The sequence below is a fragment of the Amblyomma americanum genome, chromosome 1 (assembly GCF_052857255.1).
Source record: "Amblyomma americanum isolate KBUSLIRL-KWMA chromosome 1, ASM5285725v1, whole genome shotgun sequence".
NCBI lineage: Eukaryota > Metazoa > Arthropoda > Arachnida > Ixodida > Ixodidae > Amblyomma > Amblyomma americanum.
The window spans coordinates 18,323,757-18,349,370 of NC_135497.1; the positions used below are offsets into that span (position 1 = coordinate 18,323,757).

The following is a 25,614-nucleotide window of genomic DNA, read 5'->3' on the forward strand; positions in this document are numbered from 1 at the left end:
GTAAACTGGAAAAGTCCCCTGTGACAAGTGAAAGCTGTTTTCTCTCGGTCACTGGGAGTCATCTCCACCTGAAAGTATCCTCTGCTGGCATCGAGCGTAGTGAAGTACTGTGACGTTCCTTGTGTGTGCTACGAGCGTCCGCGTTCGACGGCGCGGCGTAGACGGAGCCCCCAGTGGCGGCGAAAGCACAACCGGACCCCCTTTCATGTTTCTACTGTATATGGCTGCAAGCAACTTGAGTGGGATTGCTTTCGGGCCTGCCGCCGTGGACCGCACGGAGACGACCAGAACGAAGGGGCTTAAGCACAACCGGACCCCCTTTCCATAGTGTCGGCACGAGTCGAACGCCGCCGCCGCCGCCGCGGGGAAACGGGCTTTATCCTCCCCAATTGCCGTGGCCGTTCCAGGGCGGCCTCGTTTCGGCGGGCCTGACCCCGTGGCAAGACGGTGGGCATCATCAATCAACCCTCCCGAGCACATCCCAGGACAAGGGACCACTTTCCCGGCCTTTTAGTGACCTCGCGTTCCGGCCTTGAGGGGCGAGTGTCATTTGATGGAGAAGGGAGGCCAGTGACCCGCGGGAACCGACAGCGGGCCAGAGCGCGCCTTACCACAGCCGACGCTATGCGCTACCTCGAAGACAACCTTCTTTCCCTCGGACTCAACACGTGAGGGGGGCGAGACCATAAGTGCGGCGGTGTGTTTGTGCGCCCAAGTGAAAGCCCTAGCCCCCCCCCCCCCTTTTGGCGTGGGCGTCCTCACCCTAGGGAGTGTGGGGATAAGAGGATATAAAAATCGACAAGCAGTACGGAAGAAGGACGCTCAGGACGACATCGTTCGCCAAGGGGGCCTTCAGCGCCGAAGCCCGACGGCGTGCAGCTTCTGCCGGCGAGCTCAACTCCGGAGCCCTTCCATCGTCCTCATGAAGTCGTCGGCACGTAAGCTCGGACGCCCCAGCCTCTGATGTATAATCTTAATCATGTGTAATTATTGAATATATCTGTTTGTTTAAACTGAGCCATACGGTGTCTCTTTGCCTCTCCGTCCCGTGTGGACCTGCGCATTATGGGCGGTCATCACAGTACTTCGCTCCACCAACATTAGACACGATCGAGGGAATGCTCGGAAGTGGGTATGCGTCCTTCCATGTCACCTCGTTCAGGCGTCGATAGTCCACACAAAGGCGGGTAGTTCCATCCTTTTTGGGCACCAGCACCTCTGGAAACCCCCAGGGGCTGTTTGAACGTTCCACAACGCCTGTGTCGAGAAGTTCGTCCAGAGCGTTATCGAGCGCTTTCCTCTTAGCCAAGCTGACTGGCCGAGGATTGCACTTCCACGGAACGGCGTCGCCTGTCTCAATTTTGTGCCTAACCAGCGTAGTGCAGCCAGGCCGCTCCGTGAATACAGCGTCGTATTTGTTGAGGAGCAGAGACAAGCGTGCGTTTTCCTCCCCCGACAAACCGCCTGAGTTGTTCAGGAGCGGGTGGGAAGGCCTGCATGCCGCCGCGGCGCAGAGTGCAACCGCAGGGGGGACAGGGGGTCGCACGGGAAGGGAGGGGTTCCCTTCCGAGCTTTTCCTCTCGGCGCGGTCGACCGGCTGGTATGGCAGCTCGGCCGAAGGCGTTTCGAGGGGCTTTTTCGGGCGATCGTTGCGTACGTCTGCGCGCGTAGCATCGGAAAGCGAATGTGCTTCTGACGCTTTTGGGGGTTTAACGAAAGGTTTAAAGGTGCCACATGCTCGCTCCCTATATCCTCCGTTCCAGATTTCAATAACAATGCCCGTCTTCGCGAGGAAGTCTCTACCAAGAATAATAGGAACCGACAGGCCGGGGAGGTGAGCGAAGCGCTGGCGCCTCACTCGTTTCTCCCACCGCACCACAAGCCGCGCGGCACCGCTCGCGTGCGCTGTGCCGCTGGCTAATCGGAACGTGAGGTTGCTCGCTCGCAGTCGGAGTCCGTTCCGACGGAGATGCTCGCATACCTCGTCGCCAAACAGGGATGCGCTCACTCCTGTGTCTAGCAAAGCCACGAACTTACGTCGAGCAACCGTAAGCTCAATAAGCGGGACTGGCGTGTCGCTGGGTGGTTCCAAACGACAAGCCAGCGGGGCTAGGAGTTCGTGTGACTCACTGAGCACCGCTGGTGACGCCGCCGGCTGTGCAGCGTTGCTCACCAGCGGCTCCGTTCGTTTCCCGAAAGCGCGTGCTCTCGGTTCACGGGGCGTCTGCATTCCCGGGCGTAGTGCCCTCGTTGGTTGCACCGGTAGCAGAGGGCGTTCGGCCGCGCCGGTTGACCGTTCCTCCCTGCCGGGCGTACCATCGCAGTTGCCCTTTGCTCCAGCGTCCTCGGGTCGGCATGTCGGTCCCGATTCTGCGTACCTTGGTTACGTGCAGCGTGTGCTGCCCGCATAGCATACGTGTACGGGTCGAGAGCTCGGTCAGACAATTCCCAACCGTTTCTCAGTTGCCCGTCACTGAATGCAACCGTTTCGGCACCCCGGGAACGAATGCGAAAAGTGTCTCCGTTCCAGGCGCATCGCGGCTCAAGTGCCTGCGACGCTGGCGGTGGTGGCCGATACGCGTGGGAGGCGAGTATGTCCGCCTGTATGCGCTTGGCTGCCGAGGCGAGTTTGTCCAAGTCCCTGAACTGCACGCCTCGTAGGTAGGCTGCGAAGGTAGGGTGAGCTTGTCGCGTGACGCGCTCTACCTTCTCGCCGTTCGGAGCTGAGGGGTCTGCGATACGATAAAGTTCGTCCATCGCCCTCACGTACTCAAGCAAGGATTCGTCCGGATGCTGAGTACGCAGCTCCAACTCGCGCCGCAGACGACGGTCGTAATCTGCGGGCAAGAACTCCTCGCGAAACCTCGCTCGGAACTCCTCCATTGTGCGTGACCGGTGGCCAGTGAGGCAGAACCAGCGGGCAGCCTGATCAGTCAGTGAGACTGGCACGACACCCGCCAAAACCTCGCCATCGGTAAGCCCCGTCGCCTGCTGGTAGTTCAGCATGCGATCCATGTACTCGTTGGCACTGACAAGATCATGATAGCCACCGTAGCTGGGAAGGTCCACCCGAAGCCTAGGTCTCGCCACTGGAGCGGGCGTTTGCAGGTTGTTCTGCACAATACCCGTGAGGCTCTCTATGAGGCGCAAGGCGTTGCGCAACACAGCCTCTTGGGGGTTGGCCTGGCCAAGAAGTTCTGGCTGAGGGGCCGCGTGGGATGAGCAAGGCTGCGCAGGTTGCGCCGTGCTCTCCATACCTGGCGGCATAGCGCTTGGCGAGAAGTGCCTAGCGTCGCCCCTCGTCTGAGCCAGTGTGTCGCGTGAATCACCGCTCGGCTCAAACGATATTAGATCGCAGGGGCTAGCGTCAGCTTCTGCAAATACGCCAGCAGTAGTTGTTACTGCCGCGTCAACCTGTTGCTGCTGAGATGCCATATCGGACAACCACAGCAGGGACTGGAAGTCAATCCCACTGCACGCCACAGCTAGCCTGTGCGTCGGCAGTCGGTCACAGACACTCGGTTTGTCACACCTCTGGCCCCACGTTGGGCGCCAAGAATATGGGGGTTATTCTTGTAATAACGCTCAAAGGGCTAGAAGCAGTAGTCGCACTCTAGCACCAGCGTGCCAGCCCTAGCAGTCAGAGCTGTGACCCCCAACCCGCGCTGCGGTAAGTCGCAACCACGGCGGGTTCGGGCCAGAGGGGACAAACACGAGTTTGCTACTCGGATGACCGTTTATTGCTCCCGAGCAATACAAGCAGAAGCAAGCAACAAAACAACCGCCGACACGAGGGAGTGTTCCGCTCGCGTACGGGGGTAAAATGCACAAAAGGGTAGAGCGCACACAAAACGGTGGTGGAGAAAGGTTCCGCTCACCTCGCGTGGCTCCTCGCTCGCGGCCCGCGGCGGTCAGTTCACACACGGTGGCCGGGCGATAATGGCAGCGGTCTCCGTGGCAGATCTGCGTCCGCGCGGCTCCCGCCAGAAGACAAGCGGGCCCCAAGAGAACCGCGCGACCGCGCCTTCTTCAGGGATGTGGAGAGGAGGTCTCTCCATGAAAGAGGGGAAAGGGGGAAAGTCTCCGCGGCGGCGTCGCTGCGGGGGTGCGAAAGGATGCGGGGGTGGTTTAGTGCCCTCCCTCGCAAACCTCCCGAACGGCGCGCGCATAACATCACGTGATAATTACGCGCGGCCGTTACTATGGGACAGGGGATTCGCGTGTATAGCCACAAGGTCAATCAAAATCGGTTATTGATGTCCTCAAAATTTTCGTATTCGATTGGTACTTTTGATCATGATGCTAACTGTTACAATGAAGGGCACAAGTTTCTCCGGTATGCATAGTCATACATTTTCGTAATTTCACGTTTATAGACCTTAAGAAACAGAGCTTTTCACTTGCATTGATTTTTGCGGCTCCACTATCTAAAGGACAAACTTGACTCATCGGGGAAGTTTAGCGAAGTGGGCACTGACTTCATCCACGTTGATATCGATGTCTCTGTGGGCGTATAGAAGCGCCAGCCCAACCATGCGCTCCTCAGACATTGTTGAGCGCAAGTAGTTTTTCAGTAATGTCATGCTCGAAAATGTTTTCTCTGCGCTTTTAGTTGTCACTGGGAGGGTGACTAAAATCCGCAGCAGTTTGTACACATTTGTGTAGAACCTGCAGTCGCAATGAAGGAAGGCATCTTTTCCTGTGCTGGGGCGCTGGCTTGCTGCTTCTTTCGCCCACTTTGTCCACCATAGTCGCAGTTCTCCCAAAGCAGCCCTCGTAGCCATGTCTTGCGCAAAAACGGCCAGGAGATTTTCTGCTCCTTTGTCTCGATCATCTTGCATTGGTGCTATTGCGGAGGATACAATTACACAAAAGTCTTTGAGTATTGTCCTGCGCTTTTCGAACCGTTCTTGTAACTGTGCTAATACGTGGTCCATGAAAGGAATGAACACAGTTCGGAAATATTCCTCGGCATTTTCTGATGCAAGGCTCCCACGGTCCTGCTGCCGGACACCGGCTCGTCAGCTGGTGATTTGCACACCCAGCTTTTTTGCCAGTTCCAGTACATGTGCAAAGATTTCCGAGAATGAAGCATTCGCATTCTTGCAGTCATTTTCGATGGCCTGCTGTGCCACATCTATGTCGCGGTGCTTATGTCGATGTTCCTCGTCTGCCGCTTTTTTGACCGTTAACGCAAGTCACCGTTAACGCATGTTCCGCCACATGCAGGCTCACGAGGTATGCCGACGACAAAAGCGCCAACGCTAGGCTATTTGCCTGAACTGGATTTTTGCCAGTGCCGTTTAATTTTATCTCTTCTATTGTCGCGATAAGCGGTTAAAACAGATTCAAAAATGAAAGAACTGCATCATGCTTTTCCACCCAGCGCGTTTCACACAATCCCAAACGTCGCTGCCTTGTGGACTCTGGACACATCAAACTTATCATTTCTCGTAAAACGTGTGAGCGGATAGGAGACTTGCGGAAAAAGTTCGACGATGCCTTTATCGTTCCAAAACAGTTTGAGATATCATTGATAGAGCACGCCACACAAAGAACTAGGTTGAGGGAGTGGCTGGCGCAATGTGTGTACAGCGTGGATGGATATTTCTCACGAACGGCAGCTTGCACACCATTCGTTTTACCAGCCATCGAGCTAGCACCATCATAACCTTGGCCACGAAGATGATGCATGTTAATTCCAAGGTCTAGCAGAAATTTTATAATGGTGTCGGCGAGGGCCCTGCCACTTTGCTCCAGAATTGGCACAAAACCTAAGAACACTTCTTCGATGTCGTTGGCATCCTTGTTTAGGTGCCTTGCACAAACGGTGAGCTGTTTGATTCCAGCAATGTCCGTTGTTTCGTCAGCGAGTACGGAGAAGCAGCCTGCAGCGTTTACTTTTGCAGCTAGGCTTTCTTTGCTAAGTTCACAGCATGTTTCTATAATCTGGTTTTGTACATCTGGGCTTAAATACGAGACATTACTGGGGAAACTTTCCAAATGGTTCTTCATATCTGTATCTCCACAATCAGCTCGCATGCGAAGAAGGGCTCTGAAAATACCAGTATTTTCACTTGAGGCTTTGGTCAAATCCATAAGACCACTATCCCTATGGCCACGAAGAGCCAGACCTTGTCGCCAGGAAAAGGCAACTGTCTCAACAATTAGTCGTAACTTTCTTGTGTGTTCTCTTTGTTTTTGCCTGCGCTGGTCCAGCTGATCGATCACATTGGGTGCGCTTCCTGAGAATGCTTGGAGAAAATTATCAGCTGCCAGCTGGGACTCACCGTGATATTTATTATTTTCGTGTGTGTCGAAGATTTCGAGTGCGTGCTTCCATTTTTGGAACGGTTTGGACACGAGGGCTCAAGTGCGCTCATGTTGGCCCCTGCCAACCTCATGTCTACAGAAGAGGACACACACTCGGCAAAACACACTGTTACGTTTCCCCTACGTCGCGCGGTATAGCCGGCGCGGATGCAACGGACGCCGGGGCTTCGTTCAAAGTGGCGGTCATTTTGGCCCGTTCAGCGCTGCCACAACGCCTCCTGCCAAGCGCGTAAAGGCAGGTTTCAATGCCACGTGTCTTCGTGTGTGCGTGTGTGTGTGTGCATGTTGGTGCCCACGCTTGTCAAAGCGCGGCAGCCGCGGTGAGGAGCTCCCCAACTGGGAGGCGAGGAGGTCTGACCGGCGCCGGCCCGGCGGACGCGTCACGTCACGTCTCAACATGTGCGTGCGTCGCCGTCTCGTGCGCCTCATCCCGAGCCGTTCCTTCTTGCCCTCGACTCCGAGGGTATAAAGGCAGCTGCCCCGGACGCCAAAGAGAGACTTCGATTTCTTCCGTCGAGTAACGTCGTCGACCTGACCGGCTGCTCTATTGCGATGCTAGAATAAACAAGTTGTTCTGTTGGCAGTCGACTCATCCTTTGCCAGGACCTTCGGATGTTTCCAGCTGTCCCCCAGGCCGCCAGGCCAATGCTACCCTTGGGGCTTGCGACCCATTTGCAACAACTGGTGGCAGCGGTGGGATCGCGACAACGGAGGCCAGCAGCGAAGATATGCGGTCGACTGTATGCTGAGCAGCACAACGACCATCCGGGAGCAGTGCAACGAGCCCTGTGTGATGACTAATTGCCAGCAGCGGAACGACTGCGCTGAATTCTTGGCTGCGAGGTTTGGTGAGTGCGGGACTTTCTTCTGAGTTTTGCCAGGCTTTTGTTAGTGTCAGAAACAGAGCTGGTAATTGTGGTTGTCGTTGCTGCCGGGTTAGTTTGCGGCAAGACAATAGTAAGCAGTAGAGAAAGCAGCATTCGGAGCAGCCATGGATTTGAAGTCGTTGCGCAAACCGAAATTGCTGGAGCTTGCAAGAGAGTTGGGTCTGGATGTCTCAGACAAACTCAGAAAACCAGAACTGCTAAGGGCTATTCTTGAGTTGGAGGCTGAGGATGACGAGCTGTCGGAATGCCTTGAGACCATTGAGGAGAGGGAGCAAAAAGAGAAAGACGAGCGCGAACGTAAAGAGCAAAAAAAGAAAGACGAGCGTGAACGTAAAGAACAAGAAGAGAAAGACGAGCGCGAACGTAAAGAACAAAAAGATGAAGAGAAAGAAGAGCGCGACCGTCAACACGCTTTGGAAATGAAGCGTCTCGAGGTAGAGATGGAACGCGCTCGTAATGGAAGTCAGGCACGCGGTGCAGGAGAACGAGTATCGTTCAAAATGACTGACCTGATGCAGCCGTTTAAGCTTGGAGAGGACATTGGTTTGTTCCTGGTTAACTTTGAGCGAACGTGCGAGAAGCAGGGGTTCTCTCGGGAAACGTGGCCACAGCGCTTGCTCACTTTGTTACCCGGCGAGGCGGCCGACGTAGTCACTCGCTTGAAGAGAGAGGAGGCAGAGGATTTCGACCAAGTGAAATCGAGTCTGCTAAAAAAGTACAGGCTGTCAGCGGAGGCGTTCCGTCGGAAGTTTCGGGAAAATGAAAAAGGCACAAGTGAGTCATATACAGAGTTTGCCTACAGGCTTATGTCAAACATGCAGGAGTGGCTCAAAGAAGAGAAAGCGTTTGGTGACCACGAGAAAATTCTGCAGTGTTTCGGGCTGGAACAGTTTTATAGTCGGTTACCTGAGAACGTGCGGTACTGGGTCTTGGATAGGCCAGACGTTAGTACAGTAGCTAAAGCCGCCGAGCTAGCCGAGGAGTTTGTGACGCGCCGGGCTCGCGGAGCTAAGGACGGTCAAAAGGGTGAATTTGGCTCCAAGTCTGAGAGGCCGAAGTTCACACCCATGAGAGCAAGGGGGGACACACGTAGTGCGGATGCGAGTGAAAGCAGTCCGACCGAACGTAAGGAGACGGCGGCAGCCGAAGCCGAACGCAGAAAGCGGTTCGAGACGAGGCAAGCGCGCGTGTGTTATACGTGCCAGAAGCCGGATCACTTTTCGGCGCAGTGTCCAGAAACAAAAACAAAAGTCGTGTTTTTGTCATTATGCAGCACTGACGAGAACATGAAGCTTCTCGAGCCTTAAATGCGAGACTTCCTCGTGAACGGGAAAGAGTGCCGAGTGCTTCGTGATTCCGAAGCTACAATGGATGTAGTTCACCCCTCTTACGTAGAACCCGATATGTTCACGGGCGAGTGCGCATGGATCAAGCAAGCGTGGAAGCACATAGCGTGTGTCTGCCCGTAGCAAAAGTGCTTATTGAAGGACCTTTCGGAGCAATTGAGACGGAGGCTGCAGTGTCATCTATGCTGCCCCCCCCCCCCCCCCCCCCAGTACCCGTACCTATTTTCGAACAGGTCCGATCACCTCCTGCGCGAGAAGGGGCTTTTGTTTGGTGAGGCTAGCGTTCAGGCCTTAACCAGATCGAGAGTTCGGGAGCTCGCTGCAAAGGCGGTAGTTGCGGGGCCGACGTTGTCGAACAATGAAAAATGGTCGGAGGCGCAGCAAGCTGATATTCAGAGCACGTCCGAACTGAATAAAATTGAGCCTGTAGCGTTGAAGGCACCAGGTACTGGAGAGGAAATGCCCGACACGGGAAAGTTAGAAGAGCTATCTGCAGATTTGCTCATCGCGCCTACGTCAGATGGACTTAATAGGTTGCTAAAAGTCAGCCGGTCGGCTTTGATAGCCGAGCAAAAAAAGGATGGCAGCCTAGAAAACATGCGCTGCAATGTCAAGGAAGGTATCGCCAAGAAAAATGCTCGTTTTGTGGAAAGAGGTGGGGTCCTGTACCGGAAGTATCTAGACCGCAGGGGAGTGGAGTTCGATCAGCTGATCGTGCCTCAGTGCTACCGTCAGGATCTGTTGCGCTTGTCGCATGGTGGTTCGTGCTCCGGACACCTAGGAGTTGAGAAGACTAAGGAACGTCTCTTGCAAGAGTGTTATTGGCAGGTTCCACTTACAGAAGAGGCTAGTAGGTATGCGGCGTTCATTTCACCAATGGGAACATTCCGTCCTAAAGTTTTGAGTTTTGGTTTGAAGAACGCGCCATACTGCTTTTCAAGCCTCATGGACAAAGTGTTGCGGGGACAGGAATAATTCGCTTTACCGTATTTAGACGACGTAGCGATATTCTCCGCATCCTGGTCTGAGCATATGGCACACTTGCGGGCAGTGCTAACCCGCCTGCGCGAAGCGGGCTTGACAGTCAAGGCTCCCAAGTGCCAATTAGCACAGGCCGAGGTTGTCTACCTCGGTCACGTGATTGGACAGGGTCGTCGCCGCCCCTCTGAAATAAAGGTGGCCGCTGTGCGAGACTTCCCGCAACCGCGCACGAAGACCGATATTCGGTCGTTCTTAGGTGTCGCCGGCTACTATCAGAGGTAGATCCCCAGGTACTCCGATATCGCGGTTCCCCTGACGGTGCTCTAAAAAAAACAGAGCCCCAAACAGTTGTCTGGGGCGAGACAAAGGAAAGAGCTTTCAGCGCCCTAAAGAGCGCCCTAACAAGCCAGCCTGTGCTACGATCGCCAGACGACACAAAAGGGTTCGTTGTTCAGTGCGATGCTAGTGAGCGAGGCATGGGCGTTGTACTGTGCCAACGGGAAAATGGAGAAGTGGAACACCCCGTCCTGTATGCTAGTCGTAAGCTGACCTGTCGTGAGCAGGCGTACAGCGCCACCGAGAAAGAGTGTGCGTGTCTCGTGTGGGCCGTTCAGAAATTGTCATGCTACCTAGCCGGCTCGAGGTTTACCATTGAGACGGATCACTGCCCTCTCCAATGGCTGCAGACCATCTCTCCCAAAAATGGCCGCCTCCTGCTCTGGAGCCTCGCTTCGCAACTATATTCCTTTGAGGTGCGTTACAAAAAGGGGAGTCTCAACGGTAACGCCGATGGCTTAAGTCGAGGCCCCTAACGTGGGAATCCGCCTCAAAGTTGTTTGTTACTGATGTTTTCTTCCTGAGGCAGGATTTTTAACATATTGCTTTTGTTTAGTGTTTCAAAGTGATGACGTGCTTTCTAGTGCAATTTTCCCATTTGTGGACGCGTTCTGAGTGCTGCTTGACTACTGTAAGGAACTAGGCAGTAGTATAAAAGGGGAAAGAGCCTGGCAGAGCTTAGTGAGGGTTGTGTCGTGCTTGCTGACTGAGCGGTTGCGTTTCGGCGTAGTTCTAACGCTTGCTGGGAACGAGAACAAAAATGGCAACTCTCCCGAAGTCACTTTGCAGTGTCCTGTGTGAACCTGAACCTGAGAACGAGGCCTTCTCTGTGCGCTGCGCTCAAGCAACGCCGAGGGACGACCGATTTCGATTACGAGCATCATCGAGCGACATCCCTCCGGACAGCGGATGCAGTCCCCTGACCATCGGGATCTCCTTCTCCCGGCGGGGCGGTCTGTTACGTTTCGCCTACGACGCGCTGTATAGCCGGCGCGGATGCAACGGACGCCGGGGCTTCGTTCAAAGTGGCGGTTATTTTGGCCCGTTCAGCGCTGCCACAACGCCTCCCGCCAAGCGCGTCCAGGCAGGTTTCAATGCCACGTGTCTTCGTGTGTGCGTGTGTGTGTGCATGTTGGTGCCCACGCTTTTCAAAGCGCGGCAGCCGGGGAGAGGAACTCCCCAACTGGGAAGCGAGGAGGTCTGACCGGCGCCGGCCCGGCGGACGCGTCACGTCCCGTCTCAACATGTCCGTGCGTCGCCGTCTCGTGCGCCCCTTCCCGAGCCGTTCCTTCTTGCCCTCGACTCCGAGGGTATAAAGGCAGCTGCCCCGGACGCCAAAGAGAGACTTCGATTTCTTCCGTCGAGTAACGTGGTCGCCCTGACCGGCTGCTCTTTTGCGATGCTAGAATAAACAAGTTGTCCTGTTTGCAGTCGACTCATCCTTTGCCAGGACCTTCGGATGTTTCCAGCAGTACCCCAGGCCGCCAGGCCAACGCTACCCTTGGGGCTTGCGACCCATTTGCAACAACACCTTCTTGAAGCGCTGAATAGCTGAGCCATCGGTACCTACCTAGCCAAGCCATTTGAAACCTGCGTTTCTGTTTCAAATCTTTCGTGCTTTTGAACATGCAACCCTGCGGTGGAATCCAAGGAGACGTTAGCAGCTGATATCTGGTCTGATCGTCTGCTTTGGAGCTATCCTAGTACATCCCAATTTCAAACTTGCTTGTTTCCACCTTCTGTGGATCTGAAAGTAAATATTTAAGGCATCACTATGTAGTGCACTATACATGACTCCGCTGGTTTCAAATTGTATGCTAATTCAACGTATAATAAAACTTCGGCAGGAATTCTCACCAGAGGAGCATGTTGGCACAGGCGATGCAGGCGCCCGCGGCACAGTTTTCACATTAGTCTGTGAAGCCAGTATCTCGTCTTGAGGGGCGGGAGAAACATTTTGTCTAGACGCAGTATCTATGTAAACCGGAAAGGAAAAAAATTAAGCAGCGGCTGTCAGATGAGGCTGTTCCCCTTGAACCAAAGGGGTTTCAACTTTCCAGGTTCAGCGGGAAAGGTATGTTGACAGCCGGACAAGACGCCGCCATTGTTTGTTTTTTTAAACCTTGTTACGTAGTGTATAGACCTTAAACGTCGTGTGAAAGTGGATGTTTTGCATTTATGAGCAAGGAACTTTCTGCAATACTCGTAGCGTAACGCACTGGTCCGCGGTTCGTGACTTGACTGAAGAGCTGTTTTTGAACAAACTGGCGGAAACTTCCCGAGTGTAGTTTTCTTGTGATGTTTTATATTTACGCGTATGTGCCAGCGACACAGTTAGCGCAAAGATTCCCGCCAGTGGTGCGGGAATATGTGTAATTAATAATCAGTGATGAAATTAAGGCCGCTAATGTACTATATTGCCAATGTTCATTATGCCGTCACTGCAAATGAATCAGTGCTCTTATGGCGCTGCATCTTTGTCTTCACTTCTCCCGGAGAGATTGTTAACATTCGATTCGGATGATACGAAAGTAATTAACTGGCTTGGTCTTACGTTTTGCGCGATTCAGAAAGCAGTTGTGCTACACAGGTAGGCTAGCTCATTAGGGAGCTTCACCACCTCAGAATTAAGAACGCTATGAAGAGCAGAGTCGGTAAATTACCTAGAGTAGGTTCTTCATCCCCTTGAAGATGCTCGACTTGCGGGACATCTTCCTGCTAAGTATCAGCCTCAGTGCTCGCCTGACGCCCTGGGCAAGTAATTATTTCGTTGGGGAATGACGGTGAACTACACATATATTTTGCAGGATAGACGTATTACTGTAGTTTAGCACGAGCGCAACAAAATAAATATGTAGTTTATAAAAACCATCGTGCCCCTAGTTCTTTTTTAAAGCACCGGTTATTCGAACGCTATGACACATGACGGCAAATTGTCAGTCAGTCGACTTAAATTCGAGTTGTGAAGCCGTCAGTAATTTTTTGTGACTATATATATCTAAAATTATTTGCCTATCTTACAAATAAATTTATTCGTGACCATGGTGCGGTTAGACGAGTTGTGGGGCATGATTAGAAAAAAAAGTCCCCCGGAAGGGCGCAGCAATGAATGCAATTCCTACATTTTTTATTTTGTTGTACTGAATCCCTTGCCTCAAATTTAGATTGTTAGACCCCCTAACCACCTGCAGCCATCTCTGTCACGGAAACTGAGTTGCCCAAATTTTGCGGTCGCCTTATGCTGGACGCATGCAATCTGCAATTCAAATAGTCCCCGCCTGGTTATGGCCAATCTCTCTTGTGGGGTATGAGCCATTTTGTGAGCGAAACAACAACAACAATGAATGCGATAGCAACACATTGGAAAACTAAATCAACGAGCATGGTGTTGGAGCGTGCACAAACATCAACCCATCTCATTCCATGACACTCGCGGTGAAAACTGAGGCGTGGGAAAGAGCAGCTGCATCAGCTAACTTCGTGCTGCCACTGCCTTCAACGCGGAGAGCAAGACGAACAGCACCAGATGCACTGTGTACCCATCGCCTGCGCGCCCGCCGCCACCAGTTACTCTTTCTTGGTCGCTTTCAAGACAAGCGTTGGGGCACCCCCCCCTCCTCTGCGAAAGTTATTCGCATAAAGCTGAGAGGATCTGATAAGATCGACGAGAAAGTGACGCCGTCAAGCGAACGGCGTCACTTTGCGGCGGGCCTCCGCAACGATGGAGGCGAGCGATGATAGTTTCTTTTTCTCGACTGCTCCCCAGAAAGCGTCCAAAACGCTGTCAGGCCAAAATCCACTCGGCCAGAGAAAAAACGAACACGCACCAGAGTGCGCCGCGCGTGGTCAGTAGTCAGAACAATACGGGAATAACGTATGGGCTCTGGCTGGCTCTGGCAGCATGCGAGTAACGAGAACAAGAAAATTGAAGAGGCTCAATGTGTCCTCGCGAATATAAGTCAAAGTAGAAAATATAGATAAGAACATGATTACCATTGCTGGCTTTGGTGTCTTAGCATAGGCGCTTTGGAAGAGGTGAAAAAAATGTTGATATCCTCTTCTGTGACATGACGGCACAAACAAATCACTACAACACTTCGTCTCATCAGACCTCGCTGTGTGCTTTGTGAACTTGTCTCACAGTGTGGTGATTTGACTTGTCTGGCTGTTGTTAGATGTGGCGATTCGGAGACGTTATGACGGAACCACGGGTCAAATCGACGCTCGCTCCGAAGCCTCTGCCACCACCAGAAGGGAAAGGCAGGTCGACGAGTGAAGGAGTTGGATTATGGGAGGAAATATTACTACTGGGGATTTATTTACAATATTTACAGGACCAAAAGAACTTCTCTCCGAAGAGAGGTTCTAAGAGAGCATTATCTCAACGAGAGCATCATAAGAGGGGCACACATAATGGCAACGATATTACTGCACTCGCTGTCATGTTTTATAGCCTTCTACGTCCCCAGAATCCGCAGGCTGGGGATTCTGGGTACCTTTTTCAGTGCACCTTTGGCGTCAAAAGTTTACCAGAATAATAAATCAATTGAAGTTCCTTATTTGAAAATCTAAAGCACGACTTTTGAAATGGGCAGCTTTCTCGTCAAAAGTTTTCGGGAACTTTATATCCATTAAGTTGCGGAATTGAAATGCGTGGCTCCATAGATTCCGCGGCTGCTGCGAGATGCCGCGGCGAGCCCGCTTGCCATCGATACGCCCTTGAAAATTTGTGCTAGGATGGGGCTCCTTGCTTTGCGTGACTCGAGGTGCATGGGAGTTGCCATGAAATCCAACCCGCGCTAGCAATGTTTGCTCAAAAATGTATTTCCTAGTCTTAAAAAGACATTGCAGGTGACAAAATACAGAATGACTTCCGGCGCCGGTGGTTGTTTTCGCTGGCGGTGCGTGACAGTTCGAAAATTTTTCTGGGGTGGGGGGTCTGAAGTGCCATAAGCCCCCCCCCCCCCCCCCCCCTCCTTCCGCTCATCCAACTGGTGCGCTTCTCAGTGAAGACCACTGGGGTCCTGGACTGAGGACTCAAACCACCGGCTCAGTCAGCACCAATAAAGGTTTTTTCTTCCTCCTTCTCAGCTGATATAGTTCTTCTACTCGCCGGTGGACTTGTATCATCGTATCATCCTTCAATGAGGAGCATGATGGAAATATTCTAAGACTTGGTCGTGGATTATTCAAGCACTCCATATGTTAGCATACGCCGGCGGTGCAGTTTCTTGTGGAAGGAATTACGCGTTAAAAGCGGTGAACGCAACAATTCATCATCTGTTCGGTTGTTCACTTTTTAGCGACACGTAAACATCATGCTGAGCTCAAGTTGTGCCTTCCTCAGTAACCGTTTGTAAAACATTGCGCCCTCTTTGTAGCGTAGTTATGTGCACTCTGGGCGAAAGTTAAACTTCGCGGTCCTACTTGTGCATTACTAACACACTAACCAGTTCGAACCACGCGCCACGTGATTTTTTTTATGCCACCTTAATCCCCGGAGCGAGAATAACGACCGGTGATTGCTTTCAGTGCGAAGTTAAAAAAGAAAGACCATCATTCGTAGAAAGTGGGTGCAAGTATGAGATACGCTGGAGGAAATCTGAGCCGTCATCTACACTGTAAAAAAAGTGTGTAAAATTACAGGCGTTTTTGCAGAAATTTACTGTTGCCACACGGAAAAAATCTGTTACTGGAAAAAACAGAAAGGTGATCAAGCAAAAAAACAGACATTTTCTGTTTTTGATCGCCGTGGTCTAGTCACGTGCGTCTCTATTAAGAAGTAAGCTACGAATAATGCACCTGAACACCTTAAAAACATCCGTTTATTTTTTAAAGCCTAGAGTGTAGTAAACTAAATTTTTCGCACAACTAGTACTATGTGGTTGCTTTTGATGCGGAGCTGCACTTCGCAAGATGACTTCCGCATGAAGAGGGGCTTGGTGTCTTCGTGCATCGATTTATTCGTTTCATTTGGAAAGGTGAGTGAACAAACAATCTCTGCCACTTGATACAGACAGTGTGATTTGCTTTGTGTCACCGGTGGAAATCTCTAAACTATATTGTAGATGTTGCGTGCGATGGAGGTGGATTACTGTAGCGAAATATTAAGGCATGGGCACATAGCTCGCATCTCACTAAATAGCGGGAAAGCCCTAGCCCTGCCTAACTTTCATCCTCCGCCTTGCGGTTTCAAGCTGCCTACGCTCCGTAAACTGTTCATGGTGAAGGTGCAGCTTTGACACGCAGTTAAAAGTTAAAACGAACAGGACGAGCGCTCACGCGCGAATGACTTGCCGCCGCGTACGCCGCCGTAGCGGAAAGCGTCGTGTGTCTATTCCATATTTCATTGTGCTAGCTTCTAAATCGTGCCGCGGCCTCGCTACCGCAACCACGCAGCCCTTAATTTTCATCGCATTCACGATTGCCTCTAAAGGCTATCTGAAATCTTTGCAGCGTGTTTTAACGTGGTGTGTGCGTTAAATTTGAGATCTGCCAGGGCTCGGGTTCTCGCTTGAGCTTCGACTCGCGGCATTGGCCGCCGCGCCGACTGTCGTCATTCGGCCGGCGCACCGGCCACTCGCGCGAGCCGAACCAGTCTCGCGAGATTCCAGCCCTGCGCCAGCTTGTCGTTTCGAATGCAGCGGCATCGCATCTTGCTCACGCGGAGCTACGGCTGAGCGGAGGCCGTTCGGCTCACGGTATCTTTGAACTCACGAGTGTTCAGACTCTGCATGCGTACGCGAACTTTCTCGAGTAAACAAAGCTGCGGTCTTGGCCCTTGCCTAGCTGTCGACAAGCAACGTCGACCCGGAGGTGGATCGTTCGTTTCCAGCTTTGCGGTTGCTACGCGGCCTGCGCTCCCCCGTGTATTGCGGTGGAGCATGTCTTCGCCTCAGTAGGCTCGGCGGCCTGGTCGCCGCCGCTGTATCGGCATAAGCGTCAAATAGATTCCACGCGGCTTTTGCTATGGCTGTGAAATATAATCTGAAAATTTTAATGTTGAATATGCTGTTTGATCTGTTTGTCGGCTAATGAGACTACCATATTGGACTATATCACGTATTACGGACAGTTCTGGACGGTGAGATGCATGTTATGCGGGGAACGGGTCGTCGGTCACCCGCACGTGTCGGTTCTCTTCGGAGGCTGGCGCAGAATTGCAAACGGCGTAGATGCTTGACAGCATGCTTAAATTACAATGAAATGAACACTACCTGAACTCGAGGTAGTAAAGGACTAAATACTGACACTTAATTACCGACCCTTAATTAGCGATAAACAATTAGTGAATAAAATGGCTATAAATGTTCCGAATGTAATCAGACGAACGGTATTTGACCTGGAGGTAGTAAAGGAGAAATGGTGACCTCTGATAAGTGACCCTTCATTAGTCAAAAGCAATTAGGGAATTAAATTACCAGAAAATCAACCAAATCAACAGTACTTGAACTTGACATAATAATTTAACAATTAGCAGTACCTGACTAGTGACTGCTAATTAGTGAAGAGTAATTAGTGACTTAAATAACCAAAATTCTCCGAATGTAATCAAATTAGCAGTACTTGAACTGGACATTGCAGAGAACTAAATATGCTTGTATTGAATAAAACTGATTACTTATAATCAGTTTTGGTCCAGTTTGGCTGAGGTCAATTTTTGGGTGAACCATGCTGAAATTTGGCGGTGGCACCAAAGCCGCAGTGCTATAACTGTTCACAGATGTGACTTCGTGTGCTCTGTGGATGCCTGCATTCAGCTCTGCAAAGATTATAAATCTCTTGTGGCACACTTGAAATGTCACATTACCGAAGGGACAGAGGTGAAGTGCCCATTTCAGAACTGCAGCAAAGCGTACAAGAACAAGGCTTCTTTCTCCTCCCACCTTTCACGCTACCACGTAAAGGCCACAAACTCAGCTCCACAATCGCAGGTTCAAACTATGGTCAGTGCAATTGCTTCAGAAGCTGTCACAGGAAATATTCAGTCTGCTGAGAACTCCTGGGACAACGAGCTTGAAGAAGCTCCAATTGCAAGTACTCATGAAAGTTCCCCCAGAGACTGCCAGGAAACATGCAGTGACGAAGTTACTGATGCTTTCGCTCATCTGTACCTGAGATTGCTGTCAGAGCGTCACGTTCCTTCATCCACTGTGCAGCTGATAGCAGAGGCTATATATGACATTCAGACCGCTAATGTTTCGATGACTTCCATTCTTAAAGCTAGGCTCAAACATGTTGTGTGCAGTGAAGAAGTTGACAAGATAATCGACGAAGCTTTTGAAGCAGATCTTGTCTTAGCTGTACACAGAGATCCGGGTGGTGTGTTCCGCAGTAAGCACACCTGTAACTTGCATTTCAAGAAACGCTTTCTCTTTGTGGAGCCTGTTACAATACTACTGGGAAGAAACAAAGGAAATAGGGATGTAACATTCTACTACGTGCCAGTATTAAAAACACTGGAGGCCATGCTAGAAAATGAAGCTGTGGTTAAGCAGTGTGAAGAACTCTTACCAAACACCAACAGAGTAATGAAAGACTTCACCGATGGCAGTGTTTTCAAGTCTATTTTACTTTAAAAAGGATCATCCAAAAACGTTAAAGCTAATTCTTTTCCAGGATGCTTTCGAAGTCGTAAACCCACTCGGTTCTGCGAAGAAGAAGCACAAGCTGCTTGCAGTTTGTTTAATTCTTGGCAATCTTTATTCATGGAAGAGATGCTCAACTGACTCCATCAAGCTCTGCTTGCTTTGCAGTGAGACTTACTTTAAATACTTTGGTCAAGACAAAATATTTGCACCCCTGATTGATGATCTCAAAAAGCTCGAAGCAGGCACAGTCGTCACTACAAAGGGCACACGTCTGATTGGCACAGTGTGCGCAATCCTCGGTGACAATCTTGGAAGCCATGGAATTGGTGGCTTTGTTGAAAACTTTAGCAGTGCAACACACATCTGCAGGTTTTGTTTGGTGGAAAGAAGAGACCTCTTTTCTCCACTTGCATTGTCAGGTGTATTCGAGCTGAGAACACCAGACAATTACAACAGTGCTGTCCTAACCTTAGCAGCCGATAGCTCCTTAAGTGCAGAAAAGGGAGTAAAGTTTAGGTCTTTGTTCAACGATCTGAAGTATTTCGACGTTTGTGCACCAGGCCTTCCCCCTTGTTTGGCACACGATCTTTTTGAAGGCATAGTGTCATTCGACCTTTCTTTGTATATACAATATCTTGTCACGGTTTGTGAGTGGATTTCTCTAGAGGATCTCAATAACCGTATAGGTGGCTTTCCTTTTAAGCACAGTGACCTCAATGACAGACCATGTGAGGTCCCTGTAAAGAAATCACTTGGAGGCCATGCTATTCAGAACTGGAATATGGTTCGTTTTCTTCCCCTCTTCCTAGTCGGTTCCGTTCAGTCTACAGAGAATGAGGTCTGGAAGCAGGTTCTGTTGCTGTCAGAAATTGTTCTTTTAGTTACTGCGCCAGCAGTTACAAGTGCAATGGCTATGAGGCTCCAAGATATCATCGAAGATTACATGACAAGCAGAGCAGCTCTGTTCCCAAATATTCCATTGAGGCCAAAACACCATTACCTTCTTCACTATCCAATGCTTATTATGCAGTTTGGTCCCCTGATCAGATTGTGGACAATGCCATGCGAGAGCAAACACAGCTACTTCAAGAAATGTGCTAGAAATGGTCAAAATTTCAAGAATTTGATGTTGACTTTATCTCAGCGGCATCAGCTTTTCCAAGCTTACAAGAACACAGGAAGCAGTACTGACGTTCTCGACAATGCATCTACTTTCATGATCAGCCTTTGCAGTCCTGAAATTCAGAACGAAGTTCGGGAAGTTGTTTCTGATGAAGGGGAAATTTTCTCAACACAGCAAGCAACTATTCGGGGTCTGTTGTATGGGTGCAAAATGCTAGTTGTAATGTCATGGCAGAACGGCGAACTAAATTTTGGGGAAATACAGCTGATCCTGTCGAAAGATGCCCAGCATTTTTTTCTTGTAAAAACTGTTAGTACATCGTATGAACCAGGAATGCAGTATTTTAACATCTTAAGTAATGACGGTCCAATCAAGTGCATTGAGCTCGACAGCTTGCTTGACAACACACCATTAATCCAGTACAACCTTGCCCGCTGCAGTTATCCTGTTTTTGTTTTGAAGCATGGATTACTTGATGGAGTTTGAACTGTGTTTCAGATAGCTGCAATGGAGGTGGAACAACGAATTTCCAACTGGCTGCCAGCCCTGGACAAGGAGATTGTAGAGCTGACAGTCCAGAAGCTGCAGCAATGTGGTGTAGAGTCCCTGGAACATCTGAAGTATGTGGTTGAAGAGGATTTGCAATTTTTAAAGCCCATCAGCAGAAGGATTCTTCTTGAAAGGTTTCACTCAGCGGCTACGCCCAACCCACCAGTGTCACTTTCTCCCAACGACATTCAATCGCCTACAAGCACACAGTGTGCAAGCTTTTCTACACCTTGGGAGGTTTTCCCACCACAGCTTATGAAGGCTTGCCAAGAAGGGAAGCGTCCAGTAAAGAGCGACTTGAATGAAATGGTACGACTTGTGAGTGACCATATTCTTGCCATAAACAGGAAGCCAGGTCGCAAGATCTTGAGGGCCATCGCAGCTGAAATTGTGAGCCATTACCCGAAGACATTCGAGGACACCCTAAATGGGGCAGTAATTGGCTCGGGTATTGAGACACTCTTGTGGAAACTTGAAAACTGTGTTAACAACAAACGAAGGCCAAGCTCTGAGCAGCCACATCAGTTCGAACCGGACGATGAACTGGACTTGAGTGTCAAACGAGTGAAGATTCAGAGAGACTCATATGGGTGTGTGGCATGGCAACCAAAGCTTCCATCTGACGAGACTGCTGACTCACAGGAGAAGAAAAAAGACGACTTGCTGTCGCAGTTCAGGCTTGCGTTTCCAGATGAGACCATGGTTGCACAGCTCATGTCAGAGACTTATGCATCACAACGTCAGCTTATCAATGCATTCAAAAATATTCGAGACATTGAGCGAAGCTGGCCATTTCTGTTTCAGGCAAAGCACCTGACCAACCACGTAAACATCTTGCTAGGCTCAAATGTTGCAAAGACTTTCGATGACTGACTAAAGACTGTTGGACGGCAAGTTTTTCGTTACGCACACAGCCAAGTAAAAAAAGAATGTGTGAAGTCTTGTCTCCAAGAAATAGAAGCTGCCAAAACTAACAGGAAGTCAATGGCAGTTGAATACGAAGCCATGCCACTACTACTGCTCGCAATCTTCGGAGAAGACAAAGAGCTGTTTTACAAGCTAACAGAGGTAAAAACTGATAAATGTAGTTTGCATTATTTCCTTCCAGTCGTCGCACGTTAATGCACAATGTGAAGTGTCCCATTAATTTATTCCTCCCAATAATCAAGTCAGCACTGCCTTTTATAATAGTAGTGCAGTGATTGTTTTACCCACGTCTCTAACATTTGTACTGAGATAACAGAAAAATCTGGAAGTTTTATGTCAACCTTGCCCATAAACAAAAATTTATCCTCAAAGCCAGCAGACTTGCTGCGGTGTGTTTTAGAGTGCGACGCAATGGTAACTCATATTTAAGTGAAATGGCGTCTGTGTTGAGGACTTAAGGCAACATTTTTCTTTTATTACATGCCATTGACTGATCCTAATGCTAATGCGCATGTGAATTGGATTTTTCATATAAGGAGATGGCCAGCGACGATGACTTGGGGGATCTGCCAAGCTGTCCTTTCATCTGCGCGAAAGGTAAGATACTGATGACTGACTAAAGGGGCAGTTCTTAAAAAAATTGCTGAAAAATGCACTAACTGGTGCTACCTTGTCCGAAATGCAAATCTTTATTTTATTAGACAAATGTATGCAATTTATTAAAAGACACTTCCCGCTGATTGAAATGCTTAATGAGTATTGCTGGCTCGATGTTCCTATCATATATAGGCCAATGCGATCTTCGTCGTTATCCCTTCTTCGTTTTTCACTTATCCTCCTAAACCTAATGGTGATGGACCCACTCCTCTGAATAAAGACTTTACGTGTAACTGAAATACATAATAAAAAAAGGACAAAGCGAATAATAATGCTTCATTCCAACTCTTTTCCAGGATGGACTTTTCTCACTGCTAATTCATACACAATCTGCGTGGACACCCATCCAGTGCTTCATGCATCGAAGCCAGACGAGGCCTTCAAGCTGCTGTTCTTTGCCCATTTTGCTTTTAACATCCAGTACCAGAAGGAGACGAGCCTGTGCTTGGAATTCACACAGAGGTAAGAACTGAAGCCAATGTTCACTCACCTGTACACTTGCCTGACGTCACAGTACGCCCTGTGCAAATGCATACTGCAGTCTGCCAATCTTCCAGAGCCTTATTTAGAAAAGCGGTTACTACGCTGCTAAACTGAGTGTACGCGAAGAAAATGCACTTCAACTGAAAAGCTTTTTGAACAGTGTGCGTGTTCATCGAGAATATCATACTGTCAATGAAGTTTGCTTATAGAGGTGAAAGTTGGCATTTCTTCAGTTTGGCATTGAACTAGCACTGGGACGTAATAATGCTAAAGATATTTGGTAGTGTGCTGTAGTATAGGAGCAGCAGCGAAGAAAATTTGCTTTAAGGTAGGGAGTTTTAGCAACATTGTAGTACAAGAAATTAATAATTGATTTACCATTGACTGACGTAATAACATGCCCTCATTATCTAGTCTCATTTTTGAAAATATGTGTCAAACAGCGAGACGTCATAAAGAAACCTTTTATCTCTATAGTTAACAGTAAAGCAGCAGCTTGGGATCACGCCTGTGTGCTGTCTATTAGTTCTGCTGGAAGGCTAATGCAAGAGCATACAGACAAGGATGCATTCTAGTAAATGTGAAGGTCTGAGATCAGGTATTTGGTTTGTTTTGTTATAATAAAGCACAACACCAAAAACAAAGCAAGTGACAAGCACGCAACTGTATTATAAACGTTAATTTTTTTTTAACCATTGCAGCCTTCTATTTTAAAAAGTGTGAGAAATGCGCCGGTGCTTTCTATTGTGCTGGATTGTACTGCAAAGTGGACATTATGTACCTCATAAAGATGAATAATTAGACGATTAATCAGCTTAAATTAGCTAACAAACTTTACTATTTCTGCTTTTTAAAGGGAAGGTTGTATTGCAAAATTTATCTGGCAACATCGAAGGTTAGGCTTATTTTTAAATTTTGTTACTCGGCAATGTATTTCGAAGTATCGAAGGAAAGCTTGTTCAATTGGCTGGCCCACTTTACCTATCTATACAATGCCGTAACTGCGCATCGTATTCTTGCCGAAATCTAGTTAACTTATACATCATAAAAATACACTAACTGTGCCTGTACTTGCTGCATGCATTAGAAGTGCGAGAAGCGATTTTTCTATGAATATGCAATGGTGGAAAGCTGACTCAACAAGCTTTCGTATGTGTATTTTTGTTGGTCGATGTCTGGAATGATACTGCCATTTAGGAGTATTTAAAAACAGCTCATATTCAAAGTTGACGACCATCAATTTTGCAAAATAACCTACCTTGCTTCTGAGATGAAAAATAGAAAAGTCAGTCAAAGTTAATTATGTAACTACAGATACATTTGAGGCACCTAATGTCTGCCTTGCTGTACAGTCCAGCTCAGAAGACCACACCGACGCAGCTAAGTATTTAAAACTTATCTTCAAAAGTGACAAAAATCACCCTGTATATAAAATATCAATCGGAAGGAAAAAAATGTCTCTCCCGCTCTTTTTCTGCCGCATCTCACACACACACACTTAAGGTAATGGAATCGGGGTACGGATTTCAGGCTGTTTTTTATGAGAGAGGGGTGCGTCCTGACATGGCAAACCGTTGTAGCAAGGTAGGCAAAAGAGACCTAACGTTTTATTAAAGCACGTTTCTCCTTGTTTTATCCGTTCAATCCTCCTCATTCATAGGGCCACATGTACTGTAGTGGCTATGAGTTCCTAGGGCGCATAAGCTACGAACTAGTCCGACACTTTTATCATTACCCACTGGATCAAAACCTCACTTGTGGAGATGAAAGTCGATCTCAAGTAATTCAATATGTGGTAGTAAAATGAGGTGATCACTGAGAAGCAAGGTGCTTAAATGACTTCAGTAGCATCCTAGATACTTCTGTTTCCAATGGTACCTGTATGACCGGAAACTCCAACACATGCCTCGTAAACAATGACATTGTAGAAGCATCGTATGCTCTTTCCGCCCAGCACTGCCTGTGAGTCATGCTGATCTGTGGTTGTTGATAAAACGAATCTTGCTACTTTATCGCTATGAGGAGCTTGAAAAGAAGGTTTGAGCAGCAAAGTGATGCCTCACAAAGCTAGAGTTTTATTTCTTGGTGGGAACAGGTAAGATATTAGTGTTTTTTTTTTACTTAGCTTTTACCCCTCACAACGTAGCGGATCATATATGAGACCTGATTTTTTTAACACATCCGCCCTTGTCAGAGTGGTTGTGCAAGTGTAGAACGAATATATTTTTGTCTTTCAACTATAAAAATTAAGTTTTTGTGCCTGGTCATTAGTGATAGCTCGTGGCTCTTTGTTTCAGGGCTATTGCAGGTATTAATCCCGCAAGAGGAACAAAGGTGCAAAAGAATGGCGGGAAGCAGCACTGCCTGTCACCAAGAGTGGCTGCACTCGCAACGGCTTTGAAAGACTATGACTTTTAGATTTTTAGCTTCTGTTGCTTGTGTTGTATAACATTTTATTATGTTGGGCTCAGAAATAGTCTTCGAGCTATAGAAGACTGCTGATGCTGATGTGACTTTCGATTTAATAAAGTGTTCATTCATATCAAGCTGCTTGGCTTTTGGTTCTCAGGCAATGCTATACTGATGAAAATCAGTGTTGTGCAAACGTTTCATATTTAGATATTCTTAAATTACTTCACGCAACTTCCCTCGAGCAACGAATTATGTAATATCACACTTTCATTGGCATAAACGACGCAAAGATCGTATTTGTAATTTAATGAGCCCTTGTGCTTGCACAGAAACCGTATTTTGTGTGGGGAAAAAAATTGTATTAAAAGAACAACTAATAGTAAACAGAACATTGCAAGAATTTCAAATATATTTTCTGCAAACCAAAAAGAAAATTGTGTGTAAATTAACAGGGCAGCCAAAAACAGACAACTAAACTCAATTTGCAGTCACAGATTTTCTGTACATGATAGAAAAGAAACATTGTAAAATAACAGAATAACTGAAAACAGAAAAGTGAATTTCACAGATTTTCTGTACATGACAGAAAAGAAACACTGTAAAATAACAGAATAACTGAAAACAGAAAAATGAATTTCACAGACATTTTACAAGCTTTCAGTAAATAATGAGAACGAAAAACCTGAAAATCACAGACTTGCTTTGAAACAGAAAATGAAATTTCACAGAAATTTTACAGGGATTTTCGGTAAATGATAAAAATCTAACATTGTAAAATAACCGAAAAACTGAAAAACGGAAAACAGAACTGTACAGACATTTTCTGGCAGGACAGCTGCCAGAAAATGTCTGTTTTTTTTGGAAAAAATTTTTTACAGTGTACACTGTAAAAAATTTTTTCCAAAAAAAACAGACATTTTCTGGCAGCTGTCCTGCCAGAAAATGTCTGTACAGTTCTGTTTTCCGTTTTTCAGTTGTTCGGTTATTTT

At 48.5% G+C, this 25,614-nt stretch overlaps 3 protein-coding genes across 3 annotated transcripts in view; 2 read left to right on the forward strand and 1 right to left on the reverse strand.

Moving 5' to 3' along the window:
* Nucleotides 1-25,614, forward strand: part of LOC144131005 (uncharacterized) — a 303,799-nt gene that overhangs the window by 126,002 nt on the left and 152,183 nt on the right. The window lies entirely within an intron of this gene.
* On the reverse strand, nucleotides 1,064-3,018 carry LOC144119238 (uncharacterized). The gene is made up of 2 exons (XM_077651938.1): nucleotides 2,379-3,018; nucleotides 1,064-1,659 (listed from the first exon to the last, which is right to left on the reverse strand). Exons 1-2 carry the CDS (start codon nucleotides 3,013-3,015, stop codon nucleotides 1,064-1,066), a joined length of 1,233 nt encoding a protein of 410 aa, XP_077508064.1. The 5' UTR covers nucleotides 3,016-3,018.
* LOC144119343 (uncharacterized) lies at nucleotides 15,627-24,631 on the forward strand. Its single transcript, XM_077652011.1, has 4 exons — nucleotides 15,627-15,864; nucleotides 21,610-21,670; nucleotides 22,027-22,192; nucleotides 24,511-24,631. The coding sequence occupies exons 1-4, from the start codon at nucleotides 15,763-15,765 to the stop codon at nucleotides 24,629-24,631; spliced, it is 450 nt and encodes a 149-aa protein (XP_077508137.1). The 5' UTR covers nucleotides 15,627-15,762.